This window comes from Cannabis sativa, chromosome 6, assembly GCF_029168945.1.
Source record: "Cannabis sativa cultivar Pink pepper isolate KNU-18-1 chromosome 6, ASM2916894v1, whole genome shotgun sequence".
Lineage (NCBI taxonomy): Eukaryota > Viridiplantae > Streptophyta > Magnoliopsida > Rosales > Cannabaceae > Cannabis > Cannabis sativa.
Window position 1 is genome coordinate 7,464,308 of NC_083606.1, and position 14,840 is coordinate 7,479,147.

At 35.5% G+C, this 14,840-nt stretch overlaps 1 protein-coding gene across 2 annotated transcripts; it reads right to left on the reverse strand.

Moving 5' to 3' along the window:
* Positions 1-2,720: 2,720 nt before the first annotated feature.
* Positions 2,721-6,891, reverse strand: LOC115725328 (probable LRR receptor-like serine/threonine-protein kinase At4g30520). 2 transcript variants are annotated; one of them, XM_030654810.2, is made up of 11 exons: positions 6,202-6,891; positions 5,980-6,112; positions 5,798-5,869; positions 5,515-5,658; positions 5,186-5,257; positions 4,944-5,003; positions 4,754-4,854; positions 4,523-4,654; positions 4,095-4,439; positions 3,519-3,898; positions 2,721-3,404 (listed from the first exon to the last, which is right to left on the reverse strand). In XM_030654810.2, exons 1-11 carry the CDS (start codon positions 6,281-6,283, stop codon positions 2,988-2,990), a joined length of 1,938 nt encoding a protein of 645 aa, XP_030510670.2. In that variant the 5' UTR covers positions 6,284-6,891; the 3' UTR covers positions 2,721-2,987. The 2 variants fall into 2 exon arrangements, with proteins under 2 accessions (XP_030510670.2, XP_060972969.1); XM_061116986.1 differs by having other exon boundaries at positions 6,333-6,839.
* Positions 6,892-14,840: the final 7,949 nt, after the last annotated feature.

Below are 14,840 nucleotides of genomic sequence, written 5' to 3' on the forward strand. Positions count from 1 at the left end.
TGAAGAATTTATTGTAATTTTTCTAAATTTTGAGGTAAAATATAAGAAGTCACTTTAAAGTTCATTCTTTATTTTTTTTAAGGATTTAATTCTTTTAAAGGAACTGATTGGAGTGCTCAATTGGGTGGCTTGGAACAATAGAAGAATTAACATCCTTAATAAAAAAAAATCCACATGTTGTTCATTTTAATTGGATTGAGAAATCCATGCACAATGAACTCTCTTCTTAATATGGCTCAAAAAGGAGAGATGGACATCATCTTTTCATGTAATAAAAATGTAAATATTACTAGGATGTACTTGTAGTGATTACTATAAGAGGACAATATTGCTTGTTTTAGGATTGTGGGCTTGTTTAATATAGTAATGTTCTTGTCATTGATACAAAAATATTGATAGGGACTATAAGAATGAGGTGGGCTTACTTGTTAAGAAAGTAAAGAGTTGATTTTTCTTTCTTTTTTTTTTCATATATTTGCTTCACTTCCAATATTGGAATGATATATATTCTTATTCTACTGATATTTTCTGCACCAACTTAAGCCTCAAGCTCAATTTCATAATCCAAAAATATAGAATGGACAAAGAACAAATATTCTTGTTTTTCTTTTAAAAAAAAATCAGTACATTCATTAAATGGATGAGATGTGGCATACATAAATTGCATGTAGACCACATCAAATGATGTAAGACCCATTACAAAATAGAATTTTTTTTTATTATTTACAGTATTAGTATTATTATAGCAACATATTTATATTGGGAAATTTGAATTAATATGCTTATATTACCCAAAAAATTTTCCCCTAAATGCAAAGTTATTAAAATTGGTAATATATGCCCATTTAAACAATTTTCCTAAACTACCCCTCTCATTTCTCTCATTTGAAATCAGCCTCTCTCATCCTCTCTCTTAGTCTCTCTGCCGAAACCCACCCCAAACCCAAAACGCACACAGTCGGCCGAGCACTCCGACGAGCACACAGTCGGACCAACTCGCAACCCGAGCACACAGTCGGACCAACTCGCAACCCCGACCCACTCCGACGAACTCCCAACCCCGACCCACTCCGAAAATGTCAAAGGTATGTGTTTTTTTTTTCCTGCGATTTGAGAGAGGGAAGAAGACAAAGGTCCGATGGTCGGACCTTGGGGGTCCGATGGTCGGACCCATCGGACCCCCAAGGTCCGACCATCGGCACCTTTGAAATTTTTTTTTTCTTTTTTTTTCTGCGATTTTGGCGAGAGAGGAAGAAAGGGTCCGATGGTCGGACCTTCGGGTCCGATGGGTCCGATGGTCGGACCTTCGGGTCCGATGGGTCCGATGGTCGGACCCATCGGACCAGAAGGTCCGACCGCTTTAATTTTTTTTTTTTTTTTTCCCGCGATTTGAGAGAGAGGAAGAGAGAGGTCCGATGGTCGGACCTTGGGGTCCGATGGGTCCGATTGGTCGGACCCCATCGGACCCCATGGCCCGACCATCGGACCTGGGGTGTGGGATTCTTGGGACCGGGTAGATAGAGAGAGAAAGAGAGATAGTTTTAGTTTGGGGGTATTTTTGGGGTTTTGAAAAAAAAAGTATAGTTTTTTTAGGGTTTAAATTATTGGTTTAGAAATCAAATTTTTTGATTTTCTAAGTATAGAAAATCAAATTTCCCTTTATATTTATGTATAGTTCATAATTTTGCTGTATTTTTGGAAATTGTAATATATAATTTATTTAAATTTATGAAAAGAAAAAGAAAAAAAAAAGTTTGATGTTGTCAACTTGTCATGTTGATCCTCTTTCCAAGTATGAAAAAATTCAAGAATTATAATTTACTTAAATTTTAAGGAGCCATATGCAATTTTTAAAATTGTACGATGAAAAAAATGTAACTAAAGCTGAACTGAATAGACCTTTCCTTTTTTTATAATAAATAAACAAAACCAACACAATTGAAAAAGGGAAAATAAAAATAAACAAATAAGAACTTATTTTTTATAAGTACTAATTAAAAAATGGTATAATTTTCTCATTCCTCAAAACTCAAAGCACAAAAATCAACAAACCTAAAAATGGAACAAAATGAAGACCATTTCAAACCCAACCAAACTGAGACTATTTTGATAACTGTTCAGTTCTCAACTTGACCACACTGGAAAATTAGAAACAATCCACACAAACTCATAATACACAAGTCAAAAACCAACTTAAAAAATGGGAAAACACACACAAAAATATGACAGTAATATCTCTTACTGACATAGCTCATTTTGTAAAACAAAAAAAAAGACCAGTAATATAAAGACAACACAGCTTGGTACTCAAAGAAAGTCTCTCACTTGCTTTGATATTTAGTTAAAGAAAAGAATTAAGCAAAGGAAAAGTGAGCGCGTGACACTGAAAAAACAATACCAAAAATTAAAAATGAAAGCTTTAGAAAATGACAAACAGCTCACTCTTTTTTGACAGTTACCTCTTTCCCTTTCTCATTGCAATTTATTTTTGCTTTTGTGTCTGTCCTATCTGTTAAGTCAAAACACTCGTCAAAATCAATCTGGGAAAAGACTGGTTCAGAACTTGGCCAACACAGCATTTCATGATGATGATGATGATGCTATTCTATACCTATATTTGTGTATATATTTATTTATTTATTAATAACTCTATAAAGAACCCTATACACCAAAAGTCTCAATGTCCCATTTGTAATTATGTACCATACATACTCAAAACATTTGAATGAAAACAAGGGAGGGTCACATTTCATTTACATTACAAAACCCACAAAAGAGAAAGCCATAGATTACAAGAGAAAGGAAAAAGTTGGTTCTTTTAATTTTAGTAGATAAGAGAATTTATAAAAAAAAAAAAACCTATATCTATGCAAAAAGGAAACAAAAGTAAAATTTGGGGTAGTAAAGAATAAGGAGAAAAAGGGAAAAAGAATACTTTTCTTTTGCTTATACTTTCTTAACACTTTTTTTTTTGTTGGTTTTTGTTTTTATCTTGGACCTGATAGCTCCATAGCATAAGAATCCAAGGAATGATCATCATCATCATCTTCCATTGTTGTTCCAAACATGCTTGAACGATCATGTTCACTGCAATCATGTTTTAAGGCAGTGGGGGTGGCGGTAGTAGTAGTTGTTGTAGGGCGGGAAGTGCTTTTGTTGTGAGGATTATGAAAGAGGTTCATGCTGGGATTAGTATGATTATGTGAAGCTGCCCACTTCTCGGCTAGGCCATCGCCTTCGAGCATCCGAACAACCTCTGACATCTTCGGTCGGTGGGCCGGTAGGTATTGAGTGCAAAGTAAGGCCACTTGTAGCATCTCCCCTACTTCAATCCGATCATAATTATTCACTAGCTCCCTATCCACTAATAGCTCCACTTTCTTTTCTCGTTGTATTTTCTTGACCTGTAACAACAGTGATATCTCTGTTACTTCAGTATTGCAATTGAACACTTACTATTATTGGATTAGGCCTAAGTATAAATTTTGGCTAAAAAAAACAAAGGCATTCATACTAACCCATTCAAGCATGGCTCCTTTTTGATTGGTTGTCTTGCCAAACTCAAGCGCTCTCATTCCAGTTATGAGCTCCAACAAAAGTATACCAAATCCAAAAACGTCGGTCTTCTCAGATGATTGGCCTGTAGAGAGATACTCGGGAGCTATGTGGCCAACAGTGCCACGGACAGCAGTAGTGACATGGGAATCAGCATGGTCGAGGAGCTTTGCAAGACCAAAATCACCAACAACAGCCTCACAGTAATCATCCAAGAGCACATTTGCAGCCTTGACATCCCTGTGGATTATCTTCGGATCACATTGTTCGTGTAGATAAAGTAGGCCCCTTGCAGCTCCTATGGCTATCCTCTTCCTTGTATTCCAATCTAGTGCTGGTTTTCCTGAGAAAATGAAAAACAAGATTTGAGGATAAGTTCATATGATTTTATTAATAAGAGAAAAGAAAAGACCGAATTAATCAAATAAAAACATACAATTTTAGAATTGAAAGTAAAATCTATAGCATCCTATTAATTTTGAGGTTTATATAGTCATAACATATTGATTATAACTGCAAAATAGAGCAATCAAACTAACCTCTAAGTCGAGATGCCACACTGCCATTAGACATGTACGGGTACACCAAAAGCTTCTCGTTAGATGTAGCACAATACCCAATCAAACGAAGCAAATGCCTATGAACCGCAAGGCTTATCATCTCAAGTTCTGTTCGGAACTGAGACTCCCCAGCTGTTCCCGTCACATCCTTTAATCGTTTCACAGCTACCAGAGTTCCATCTCCAATTTTTCCCTTGTATACATTTCCAAAACCTCCAGCCCCAAGTATGTTTTTGGAGCTAAAGTTGTCGGTAGCATGTTGCAGTTCCTTGAAAGTGAAGCTTTTGAGGTTTCCTAAACTTATCAACCCCTCTTCTTGGTTGTCTACAACAAGTACACAAACCCCATCTTCAACTAAAATTCTATCAATGTTGATTATAACACTAAGTGGGATTGAAAATACTAACCATTGATGTTTAAGATGGTTAGGCTGTGTTGCTTCCTTCTATGCCAAAGAATGCCAAATGATAATATTATGAGGAAAACACAGCTTAGACTAACCCCAAGTGCAATTGCTAATTTCTTGGGCTTTTGTTGACCTTAATCATAGAAAAAAAGTCAAAGAAAAAGTTAGGCAAAGGAAAATGAGAAGATAATTTAGTTAAAGTAAATAAAAAAGAAAGGACTAAAAAGGTCACCAGGTGATGAGTCTAATGAGAAGCTAAGAGGAATTGGGGTCACTGTTCCAGAACAACCCTCAGCTGAAGTGCTTCCACAAATCAATGGATTTCCCACAATGCTAACAAAAAGAAAATTATAAATAAATAAATTGACAAGAAAAATATATATATTTACACTATTTTCATATGTAGACAGAGGAGAGATTACTTGAAAGTTCTGGCCGGAAATTTTGGGACTGGTCCACTGAGATTGTTGTAAGACAAGTCCCTGAGTGAAAAACAGGTTCACCAATAGAACAAAAACCAATTGTCAGATTCTGAACAAAGAGCATAGCAAGTAAAAGAAGTAATTCAAAATTGTTACAACTTGTTCTCTTTTTTCAAGATAATAATAGCTAGCAAGCAAACAAATTTTAACAATTTAGTGAAACTGAGAAAGTTTATACTTACAAGAAAGCAAGCTGAGGACTTCTTGATAGAGATAAGGGAAATGGCCCAGACAAGCTATTGTTGTTCAGCCTCCTAATCTCATTACATGACAAAAATAAACACAGTTAAATACAATATTATAGAATCATTACAGGGCTTATATATAATATACAGAAGACAAAGGCTTCTTCTGCAGCTATACATAATAGCTATATTGAGCTAAGTGATCAGTTTCAATATTAAATGAATAAAACACTATGGTACAGAAAGAAACTCATTAGTTTTCTTCCTTTTTCTTAGTCACCAAACAACCAAGTAATCCAAATACAAATATTATTATATTAACTTACAGATACAAGAGACCGTTCAGTTGACCCAGTGAGTCAGGAACCACTCCGGAGAATCGGTTATTAGAGAGATCCAATGTCTGAAGCTTCTGAAGTTTACCAAGCTCGGGTGGTATTTTGCCAGAAATATTGTTGTTTTGCAGTAAACTTAAAATTCATAGCAAAAACAAACCAAAATTAGAAATGGAACAAAATAATTCCAAGTTTCAAAGAGAGAAGCAGAACAAGTTTGTTTATTTATTTATATCTTCCATTAAGGAAGAAAAATACTTAAATGGGTTCTTACACTTGGCGAAGATTTGTGAGATTTCCTATTGCACCAGACAAAAATCCAGACAGAGACTGACTTGGAGCTCCCCTGCAAAAACCCATAAAGAAACAAAAAGAAAAGACATTAAAGCTCACATTCAATTCAACTCAAAAGAATAAAAACTCCATTAATGAAGGAGGTTGAAGAACAGAACTCACAGGCCAATTACAAAGTTTTCAGGTGAGCAAGTGATCATAGCCCAACTACATGGGTCAACAGAGTCACCATCCCAGTTGTTCAAAGCTCCATGAGGATCATGCAAACCATCTCTTAAGTTAATCAAAGCTTCCACTACAAAAAAATAACAAAAACCCATATCACCAAAAACAGAACAGAATTTTCTCTCTTTCTTTATTTTACCAAAAAAGCTTGAAACTTACCTTCATGGTTGCGAGGTTCGTATGAGAAACAAACGATAGCAGAGGAAAGAAAGAATATGAAGAAGAGAGGAAGAGCTTCCATGGCTAACCAAGCTATACAAAATTAGCTAATCTATGTATTATCTACCTACCTAAGTGGCTCCTTCTTCTTCCTCTTTCAAAAAAGGTTGTGTCTTTGTGTGTGTGTTCTCTCACTCTCTACTTTTCTTTCCTCTGGTCTCTTCCTTTTCAGTGTCTCTTACCACCCCACTCTCTGCTTTTTACAAATAAAATAACAAACTTTGAAGAAAAACAAAAAATAAATAATAAAAAAAATAAAGGGTGTTACAGAGAGAGAGAGAGAGAGAGAAAAAGAGTCAGGGGTGATACGAGTTGTCAGGAGAGAGAAAGAGCTGGTGCTGGTGATGGTGGTAGAAGAAGGAGAGTGAGTGAGGAGTGTGTATAGAGAGAGAGAGAGAGAGAGAGAGAGAGAGATTGTTAGTAGGAACGTGAGTGAGTGGGTAGCACTGGTAGTAGTCTCCTCACTCTGTGTGTGTGTGTACTTGTACCTTTCACTCTCTCAGGGACTCAACTCGCTCCCTAACTCGTTCACTCGCTCACTCACTCAGTCATTGTATCTTATTGCATTTCAAGATCCCCCGCCTTAGCTTTTTTTCTTTTCTTTTGTAACACTTTATTCATTTTCAATGGTCAACAAGACTCGGTGGCTGTTGGTTTTGATTTTTATGTCCCCTCTAATTGGGTTTTACTTAAAATAATTATATTATTATTTAGATTAGAGATAATAATACGATTATTATTTACGAACAAATAATAACCCCTTTTTTCTTCTGAATTTGTGGATAATTTTTTATTTTTTTTTGGAATAAATGAATAAACAACATTTCCATTTTTTAAAAAAATAAATAAATAACATTTTTTATAATAAATAAAGTATATATGTTTTACTATTATTTGTTGATTCCAGTCCTAATCTTCAACCTAATCTTCAACCGAACTCTAAAACACTAAATATAGTGTAGTTTAACACTATATTTACTCCAATGGGATACTAAAGCCAGGGCCGGCCCAAGCATTGGGCAGCTTGGGCCATTGCACAAGGCCCCCATTTTTTTAAGGCCCAATTTTTTTTTTTTTTTAAAAAAAAGCCTATTTATTTTTTTTTTCTATTATTTATACATAATTAAAAAAAATTAATTAAAAATTTATGAAGCAATTTTAAAAAAAAAAAAAAAAAAAAAAAAAAAAACTACTAATAGAATTATAGTTTTAATGTACATGATTTTTTTTTTCTTCTAAAGGGCCCAATTTAAAAATTTCGCACAAGGCCCCCAAAATGCTTGGGCCGGCCCTGACTAAAGCCATACTCATAAATAGTTTTGTTTACGGTGTCCTACTAAATTTAGTGAGACACTGTAGACTACACTATTTTTTTTAAAAAAAAAGTTTTTAATAATTAAATAATACTTTTAAAAAGAAAAACTAAATAATTATATATATTTAACATTAAAATATTCTTATTATATTAATAAATAATAAAATAATAAAGAATATAAAATTTGGTATAATTTTTAGTGTTGTTGTTGAAATTTAAAAAAACAAATTAGTGTTAAAATAGTAATTTTTTGGTGTTAATTTAACACTAAATTTAGGTTTACCCATTGGAGATGCCCTAACACGCCACTAAACTATAATTCTTTTTATGTATAGTGATATTTTAATGTTATGGCTATTCTTCCACATATATTCCCTTTTTTAAATAATTTACACTTTTAATCTATGATAACAAAGTATTAATTCAAATAAAATATTATAGGGATTTCATGTTCTTTTGTTGAAAGGAGCACACCATGATTATTTAAAAAATAAAAACAAAATAATATTTTACTATTTGAGATTTTTTTTTTTTTTTTGACAATGGGGCTAAATTAGAATTTAATTAAACAGTATGTTTTTCGACCATTTGCGAAAAATTATGAATATTGGAGTATGTTCTCACTCATATATATATATATATAAACAATCAATATCATACAATTAATATTTTCAATTTAAGTATTATACAGTGTGGTTTAGTTCTTTTAAATAAAAAGATCTCCAGAAGTTATCATCATTCCTAAAAAATTATTGATTTGCTCGCGAATGTATGTCTTAGAAAGCTTTATTGTCCTTCCGAGAAGGGTTTTCAAAAAAGTTAATCCTCCTCCAAACAAGAGTTCTGTATGGCTAATTATTTGTCAAGGAAACTAACAGTTAGTTAGTTATCCTTGTGTCAGTTAGGATGTTTGCTGATGTCACTTGTTTGTTATTTTCAGTTTTCCCTCTGTATATACTCCTTGTTTGTGCAATACTCAATCATAGTCAATAATACAATTCATTCTTTCCAAAGCTCTCGTTCTCTCTGTTTCTCTCCTCTCTTTCTCTTTTTGTTATTTCTATTATTTTTTATACTGTTACATGGTATCAGAGCTTGAAGTCGTTCAACAATGGAGAGTTCAACAGCAAACACCGGAGGAGCATCAAGATTGAACAATGCTCAGGTGAACAACAATCAATAAGTCCCTCTACCAAAATCGTACCCTGTTTCTTTCAACCATTATTTATCCAGTAAACTTGAAGAACACAACTTTCTCCCATGGAAACATCAAGTGTTAGCATCAATCAAAGGCAGTCGCCTTCAAAAGTACCTCGATCTTGGCCGTGCGCCTCCCAAATTCCTGGATGCTGCAGCCGAAAGAACCAACACAGTAAATCCAGAATTCGAAGATTGGGAACAATAAGATAATCTGCTTGTTTCTTGGCTCTTGTCGTCAATGTCAGAAAAGACAACCAATCGAATGATTGGATGCGAAACAACAGCTCAAATTTGGACACGCCTCAACGAGTATTACACAGCTCTTAATGCTACAAATGTTGGTCTCTACAAAACTCAACTACGCAACACCAAAATGACTGAATCTCTCAATGATTACTTGCTCAAGATTAAGGGTATTGTAGATCAACTTGCCACAATCGGTCATACTCAGTCTGCTCAAGACCATATTGAAGCTATCTTTAATGGCCTTCCCTCCGAATATGATGTGTTTGTAACCTCAGTAACTAGAAGAAAAGACATCTACTCAGTAGCTGAAATTGAAGCACTGCTAATGGCCCAATCTGTAAGAATTGACAAGAATGCCAAGAATCTTGATATCAGTAAAGGAGAAGCCAATCTCTCTCATACAAAACCGTTTGGATACAACAATAGCTTCGGGCCTCAATATAATGGATATCAAAATCCCTCATTCAATTACAGAGGTGGTCCTCCCAGATTTGACAATCCTGGAAACATATATGGTGGTCCCCCTCATCAGAATCAGTCTCGTGGTGGTCCCCCTCATGGCAGAATCAACAATTCAGGTCGTGGTGGTCCCCCTGCATATAATCGTGGCCCTAACAATGCTACAGGACAAAGAATTCAGTGTCAATTATGTCACAAGGTTGGTCATTCTGTCAAACAATGCTTTTACCGCTTTGATAAATCGTTTAATGTGCCTGAATCATTCACCAACTTCCCTGCCAATGCTAACATTGCTGAGTCTCAAGCTCTCTATGCCACCTCTGAGTCTGTCTGTGATGATGGCTGGTACCCAGATTCTGGTGCTACTCACCATATCACACCAGACAACACCAATCTTGGCCCAAGCACACCTTACACAGGTAATGAACAAATATTTGTTGGTAATGGAACTGGTTTGAACATCGAAAACATTGGTAATACCTCCTTTCTCTCACCTTTTTCTTCTCAATCTCTTAATCTTACCAATATTTTGCATGTTCCTTCAATAATAAAGAATCTTCTAAGTGTTTCTCAATTTGCACAAGATAACAATGTTTTCTTTGAGTTTCACCCATTTTCTTGTTGTGTAAAGGACCCTGTTACTCAGAAGATCTTGTTGGTTGGGAAGCTTGAGAAAGGGCTATACAAGTTTGATTCCCCTCAACTCTGCCATACTCCAAATCAGTCATCCAATACTATGGCTCTGTCTCAATGCAACACACTTCAAATGTCTACCTCAAACCCTGTTTTTTCTTTGTGGCACAGCAGGCTTGGGCACCCTCCTGCTAGAATTGTAAAACAGGCTCTTTCAAATTGTAATATCTCATTACCTAATAAAACTTTTTCAGATGTTTGTGCTGCATGTTGTCTTGGTAAATCTCATAAACTCCCTTTTCATATCTCTACTACAGTCTATAACACACCACTTGAGCTATTACATTATGATCTTTGGGGTCCTGCCCCAATAAACTCATCTAATGGCTATAGGTATTACATAAGTTTTGTTGATGTGGCTGTTGGGAATTATTTTACCAGGATCTTAGATCTACTCACAAGTATGCTTATTAACATCCTAAATATGAACTTTCTAAAACGATAAAATAAACACATATAAAGTTAAGAAAACCTTACATTGATGCAGCGGAATAAATGTCTCCTTCCACTCAGATCTCTAACCCTTGATTCCTTTCTGTAGCAGAGTATAATCAAGATCTGAGCCCGAATCTCCTTCTTCTTCAAGCTTTGATCCTTCACAGTCTTCCAATCTATGATTGAGTTACTGCTTGCTGTGTGTGGGCACTTACTCTTTCACTAGGGTCACGAAAAAGATGAAGGAAAAGAGGGAGAAGTATTTCGGCCAAGGTAGAGAGTGAGGGAAGGCTCGCTTTTCTCGAAGAGAGAAATTTACGTCGTAAAGCTAATGAAAGCATGTGTTGTGAATGAGCCATCACTTTCTATTTATAGGCAACTTACTAGGTTTAGGTTAGGATTTATTTGGCATTAAAATAATGAAAATATTAATTTGAAAAAGCCTCTTAAGTGGCCGGCCATATGGTGTTAATGGGCCTCACTTAATTTTGCAATTTTATCAAATTTTATCTCTATTTTCTCAAAAATGCCAATTTTCCAATTCTAACCTTTTAAATGCCAAAACTAATTATTTAATAATTAAAATACATTATTAAATAATATTGTCATTTAATTTAATTATTAATTAGACATATAAAGTCTATTAATAAATAAATAAACCTAGAAAACTCTTTTCCTTACAATTTCACCTGGCTAGTGAAAATTCATAAAATCGACATAGTCTAACTTTAGAATTATAATTGATCAATCACGAATCAATTAATGAGTCTTACAAGCAGAATGTTCTCAACTAGAATGGGGACCCTGGATCTATATGCTGAGCTTCCAATAAGTGAACCAAATTTACCAAGTAAATTCCTACTTATTAATTCTTCGTTGAATCCACTCTTAGAACTTAGAATTGCACTCTCAGACTTATATAGAGCATATTGTATGTTTCACGATACCAATATACTATCTCATTTAACCATTGTTATAATCTTATTGTGATTTAAAGATCCTCTATATAGATGATTTACATTTAGATGGGATTTCTTTACCGTTCTCACCCCTCAATGTATTTTGCCCCTTAAAACACTTAGCTACCTGTAAATGGTGTTTAGTGATCTAATAATTAGTCAGTTAAACAAGAGCTCATCCATTTACTTCTATTTGCTAAGCTCGAAGGGAATCATCACTTAACTTCTATACACCAGTAGAAGCTATAGATTCCATATTTATGTTCAGCACTCCCACTCAATCATACTATCATGTTCCCAAAATATACGTATCACCCTGACCCAAAAGTAGGCTTAACTAATAAATCAAAGAACATGAATAGCACTCCTGAGTTGAGCCCAAGCATATCAGGATTTAGATTCTTTTCAATCTTAAGATCAACTACTGATATTGACTTGGAAAGATATGTATAACGGTAAGTTTGTAATATCTTAACTTAGTTGCAATATCGGTCCTGTCCAATGTATACTCCATACATTCGAAACTAGTATACTTTACTAATGTCCTGGAAAGAACATAACACTTACTCCAAGTGTAAGTACACATCATCGCTGATTATCACATTAGTGTAAATCCAATAACACTGATGAAACAGGGACCAAAACTTTTGATTCATATGATCACAATCACATTCCACTGTGTTGACGATACTGTAATTGTGAATAAACATATGATCTGGATTTAACTGATTTTGTGTGTATGAATGTAATAAACATATTAAACATATTAAACCATTAGCATGTAAAATTCATGCAAACATCAATCACTTCAAATTTCTTATATTGATAACTAATCAGATTGTAAAGAGTTTTATTTAGGGCATAAAACCTAACAGTGGCTATATCTTCTTAGAACAAAAGATGAGGCATTACCAACTTTTACAAAGTTTAAAGCTCAAGTTGAACTGCAATTAGGGTACAAAATCAAAGCTCTTCAATCAGATTGGGGAGGTGAATTTTGATCCTTCACCAATCTGTTAGAAAACTGTGGCATTGTACACAAATTGTCTTGTCCTCACACACATGAACAAAATGGCACAGTTGAGAGGAAACATATGCATATAGTAGAAACAGGTTTAACTCTATTAGCCCATGCATCCATGCCTCTTAAATTCTGGGATGAATCCTACAGAACTGCCACTTACCTCATAAATAGGATGCCTACCCCAACTTTGCATGGCTATACTCCTCTTGAAATGCTCTTTAACATCAAACCTGACTATAGCCAATTAAAAATTTTTGGTTGCCTATGCTATCCTAATTTGAGACCCTACAATAAACACAAAATGCAATACCGGTCTACCCCATGTGTGTTTCTTGGTTATAGCATGTCCCATAAAGGCTATAAATATCTTTCAAAGGAAAAACGGATGTATATATCAAGAGATGTTGTATTTGATGAAATGCATTTTCCTTATGCCACTTCTGCTATGCAGAATTCTCTAGCATTTCCTCAGTCACACCCACATCTCTACCAATCCCTATACCACCATCTCTGTCCCCTACCTCTGTTACCAACATATCACCACACATCTCTCCATCTCAATCACCATTACCAACCCCAAATGAGGTCTCTACAGCCAACTCACCTATTACTCTACCTGTGTCTGTAGCAGAACCTGTCAGTGCCACTTTGCCCACTACAACACAGCCTATTACCAATGATTCTCATGTTTCAATTCCAGTTGCCACTAATGATTCTTTTGCAAATACTACAGTAAACACAACAGCTCCAATATCCACTCATCCAATGACAACAAGACTCAAAAATGGTATCAGGAAACCAAAAATTTTTCTTGCTGCCTGTGCTCCCAGATTTGTTAAAACTTTCAAGAGCTCCACTGGTTTGGTGCTATGGATACAGAGGTTACTGCCTTAAAAAGAAACAATACTTGGATACTAGTCAAGCCTCCACCAGGTAGAACACCCATAGGATGCAAATGGGTGTTCAGAGAAAAGTTTAATGCTGATGGAAGTCACAAATGCTACAAGGCCAGGCTTGTAGCCAAAGGCTTTCATCAACAAGAAGGCTTTGACTACTCAGAAACTTTCAGTCCTGTAGTAAAGCCAATCACTATTCGAGTTGTCTTAACCATTGCTGTCACCAAGAGCTGGCCAATTCATCAACTTGATGTCAACAATGCCTTCTTGAATTGTGAGCTTCAAGAAGACATCTACATGCACCAACCACCAGGCTTCATAGACCCTGAATTTCCTAACCATGTCTGCAAGCTTACCAAAGCCATTTATGGCCTCAAACAGGCTCCTCGAGCCTGGTTTGAAAAGCTTTCATCTGTGCTACTACATCATGGCTTCCATTTTTCTAAATCAGATCAGTCCTTGTTCATAAGGGTGACAGCAACCAGTTGCATATACATCTTAGTATATGTTGATGATATTCTTGTGATGGGCAGTAACAATGACATTGTGGATCAGTTAATTCAGGAACTCAGTAGCACTTTTGCTCTTAAGGACTTGGGTCTAGTTGACTACTTTCTTGGCATTCAGGTAACTCGAGACTCGAATGGAATTCATCTCTCTCAAATAAAGTACCTACAGGATCTTTTAACCAAGGCAGACATGCACAATGTCAATACTCAAAATACACCAATGAATAGTGGCCTCCAATTTTCTCACTATGGCATTGAACCGGTTAATGACCCTACCTTGTACAAATCTGTAGTTGGTGCACTCCAATATGCAACCATCACAAGGCCTGAACTCTCTTTTTCAGTCGATAAAGTCTGTCAATTTATGCAGGCCCCTTTGCAAGCTCACTGGACAACTGTGAAACGTATTCTCAGGTACATTGCAGGCACATTAGACTATGGTCTATATCTTCAACCTGCACCAGACTACTCCTTAGAAGCCTTCTGTGATGCTGATTGGGCTTCGGATCCTGATGACAGGAGATCAACATCAGGATATTGCATCTTTTTTGGGGGTAACCTTGTTGCTTGGAAATCTCAAAAACAAGTCACTATTAGTTGATCTTCTACTGAAGCTGAGTTTAGAAGTTTGGCCAATGTTGTCTCTGAAATCTCCTGGCTTCAGGCTCTTGTTACAGAACTTGGTATTTCTTAGCCTGTGATTCCATCCATCTGGTGTGACAACCAGAGCAGTGTTCTTCTTGTTGCAAATCCAGTCCTGCATGCCCGCACGAAGCACATTGAAATCAACTTGTACTTTGTTCGAGACAAGGTTCTTCAACATCAAATTCATGTTAAGCATGT

Coding starts and splice junctions, on each gene's coding strand:
- LOC115725328 (XM_030654810.2), bottom strand. CDS start 6,283: ATGGAAGCTCTTCCTCTCTTCTTCATATTCTTTCTTTCCTCTGCTATC. Junction 5,004..5,185: donor AGTCCTCAGCTTGCTTTCTT/GTAAGTATAAAC, acceptor TTTTTCACTCAG/GGACTTGTCTTACAACAATC. Junction 4,440..4,522: donor AACCATCTTAAACATCAATG/GTTAGTATTTTC, acceptor TACTTGTTGTAG/ACAACCAAGAAGAGGGGTTG.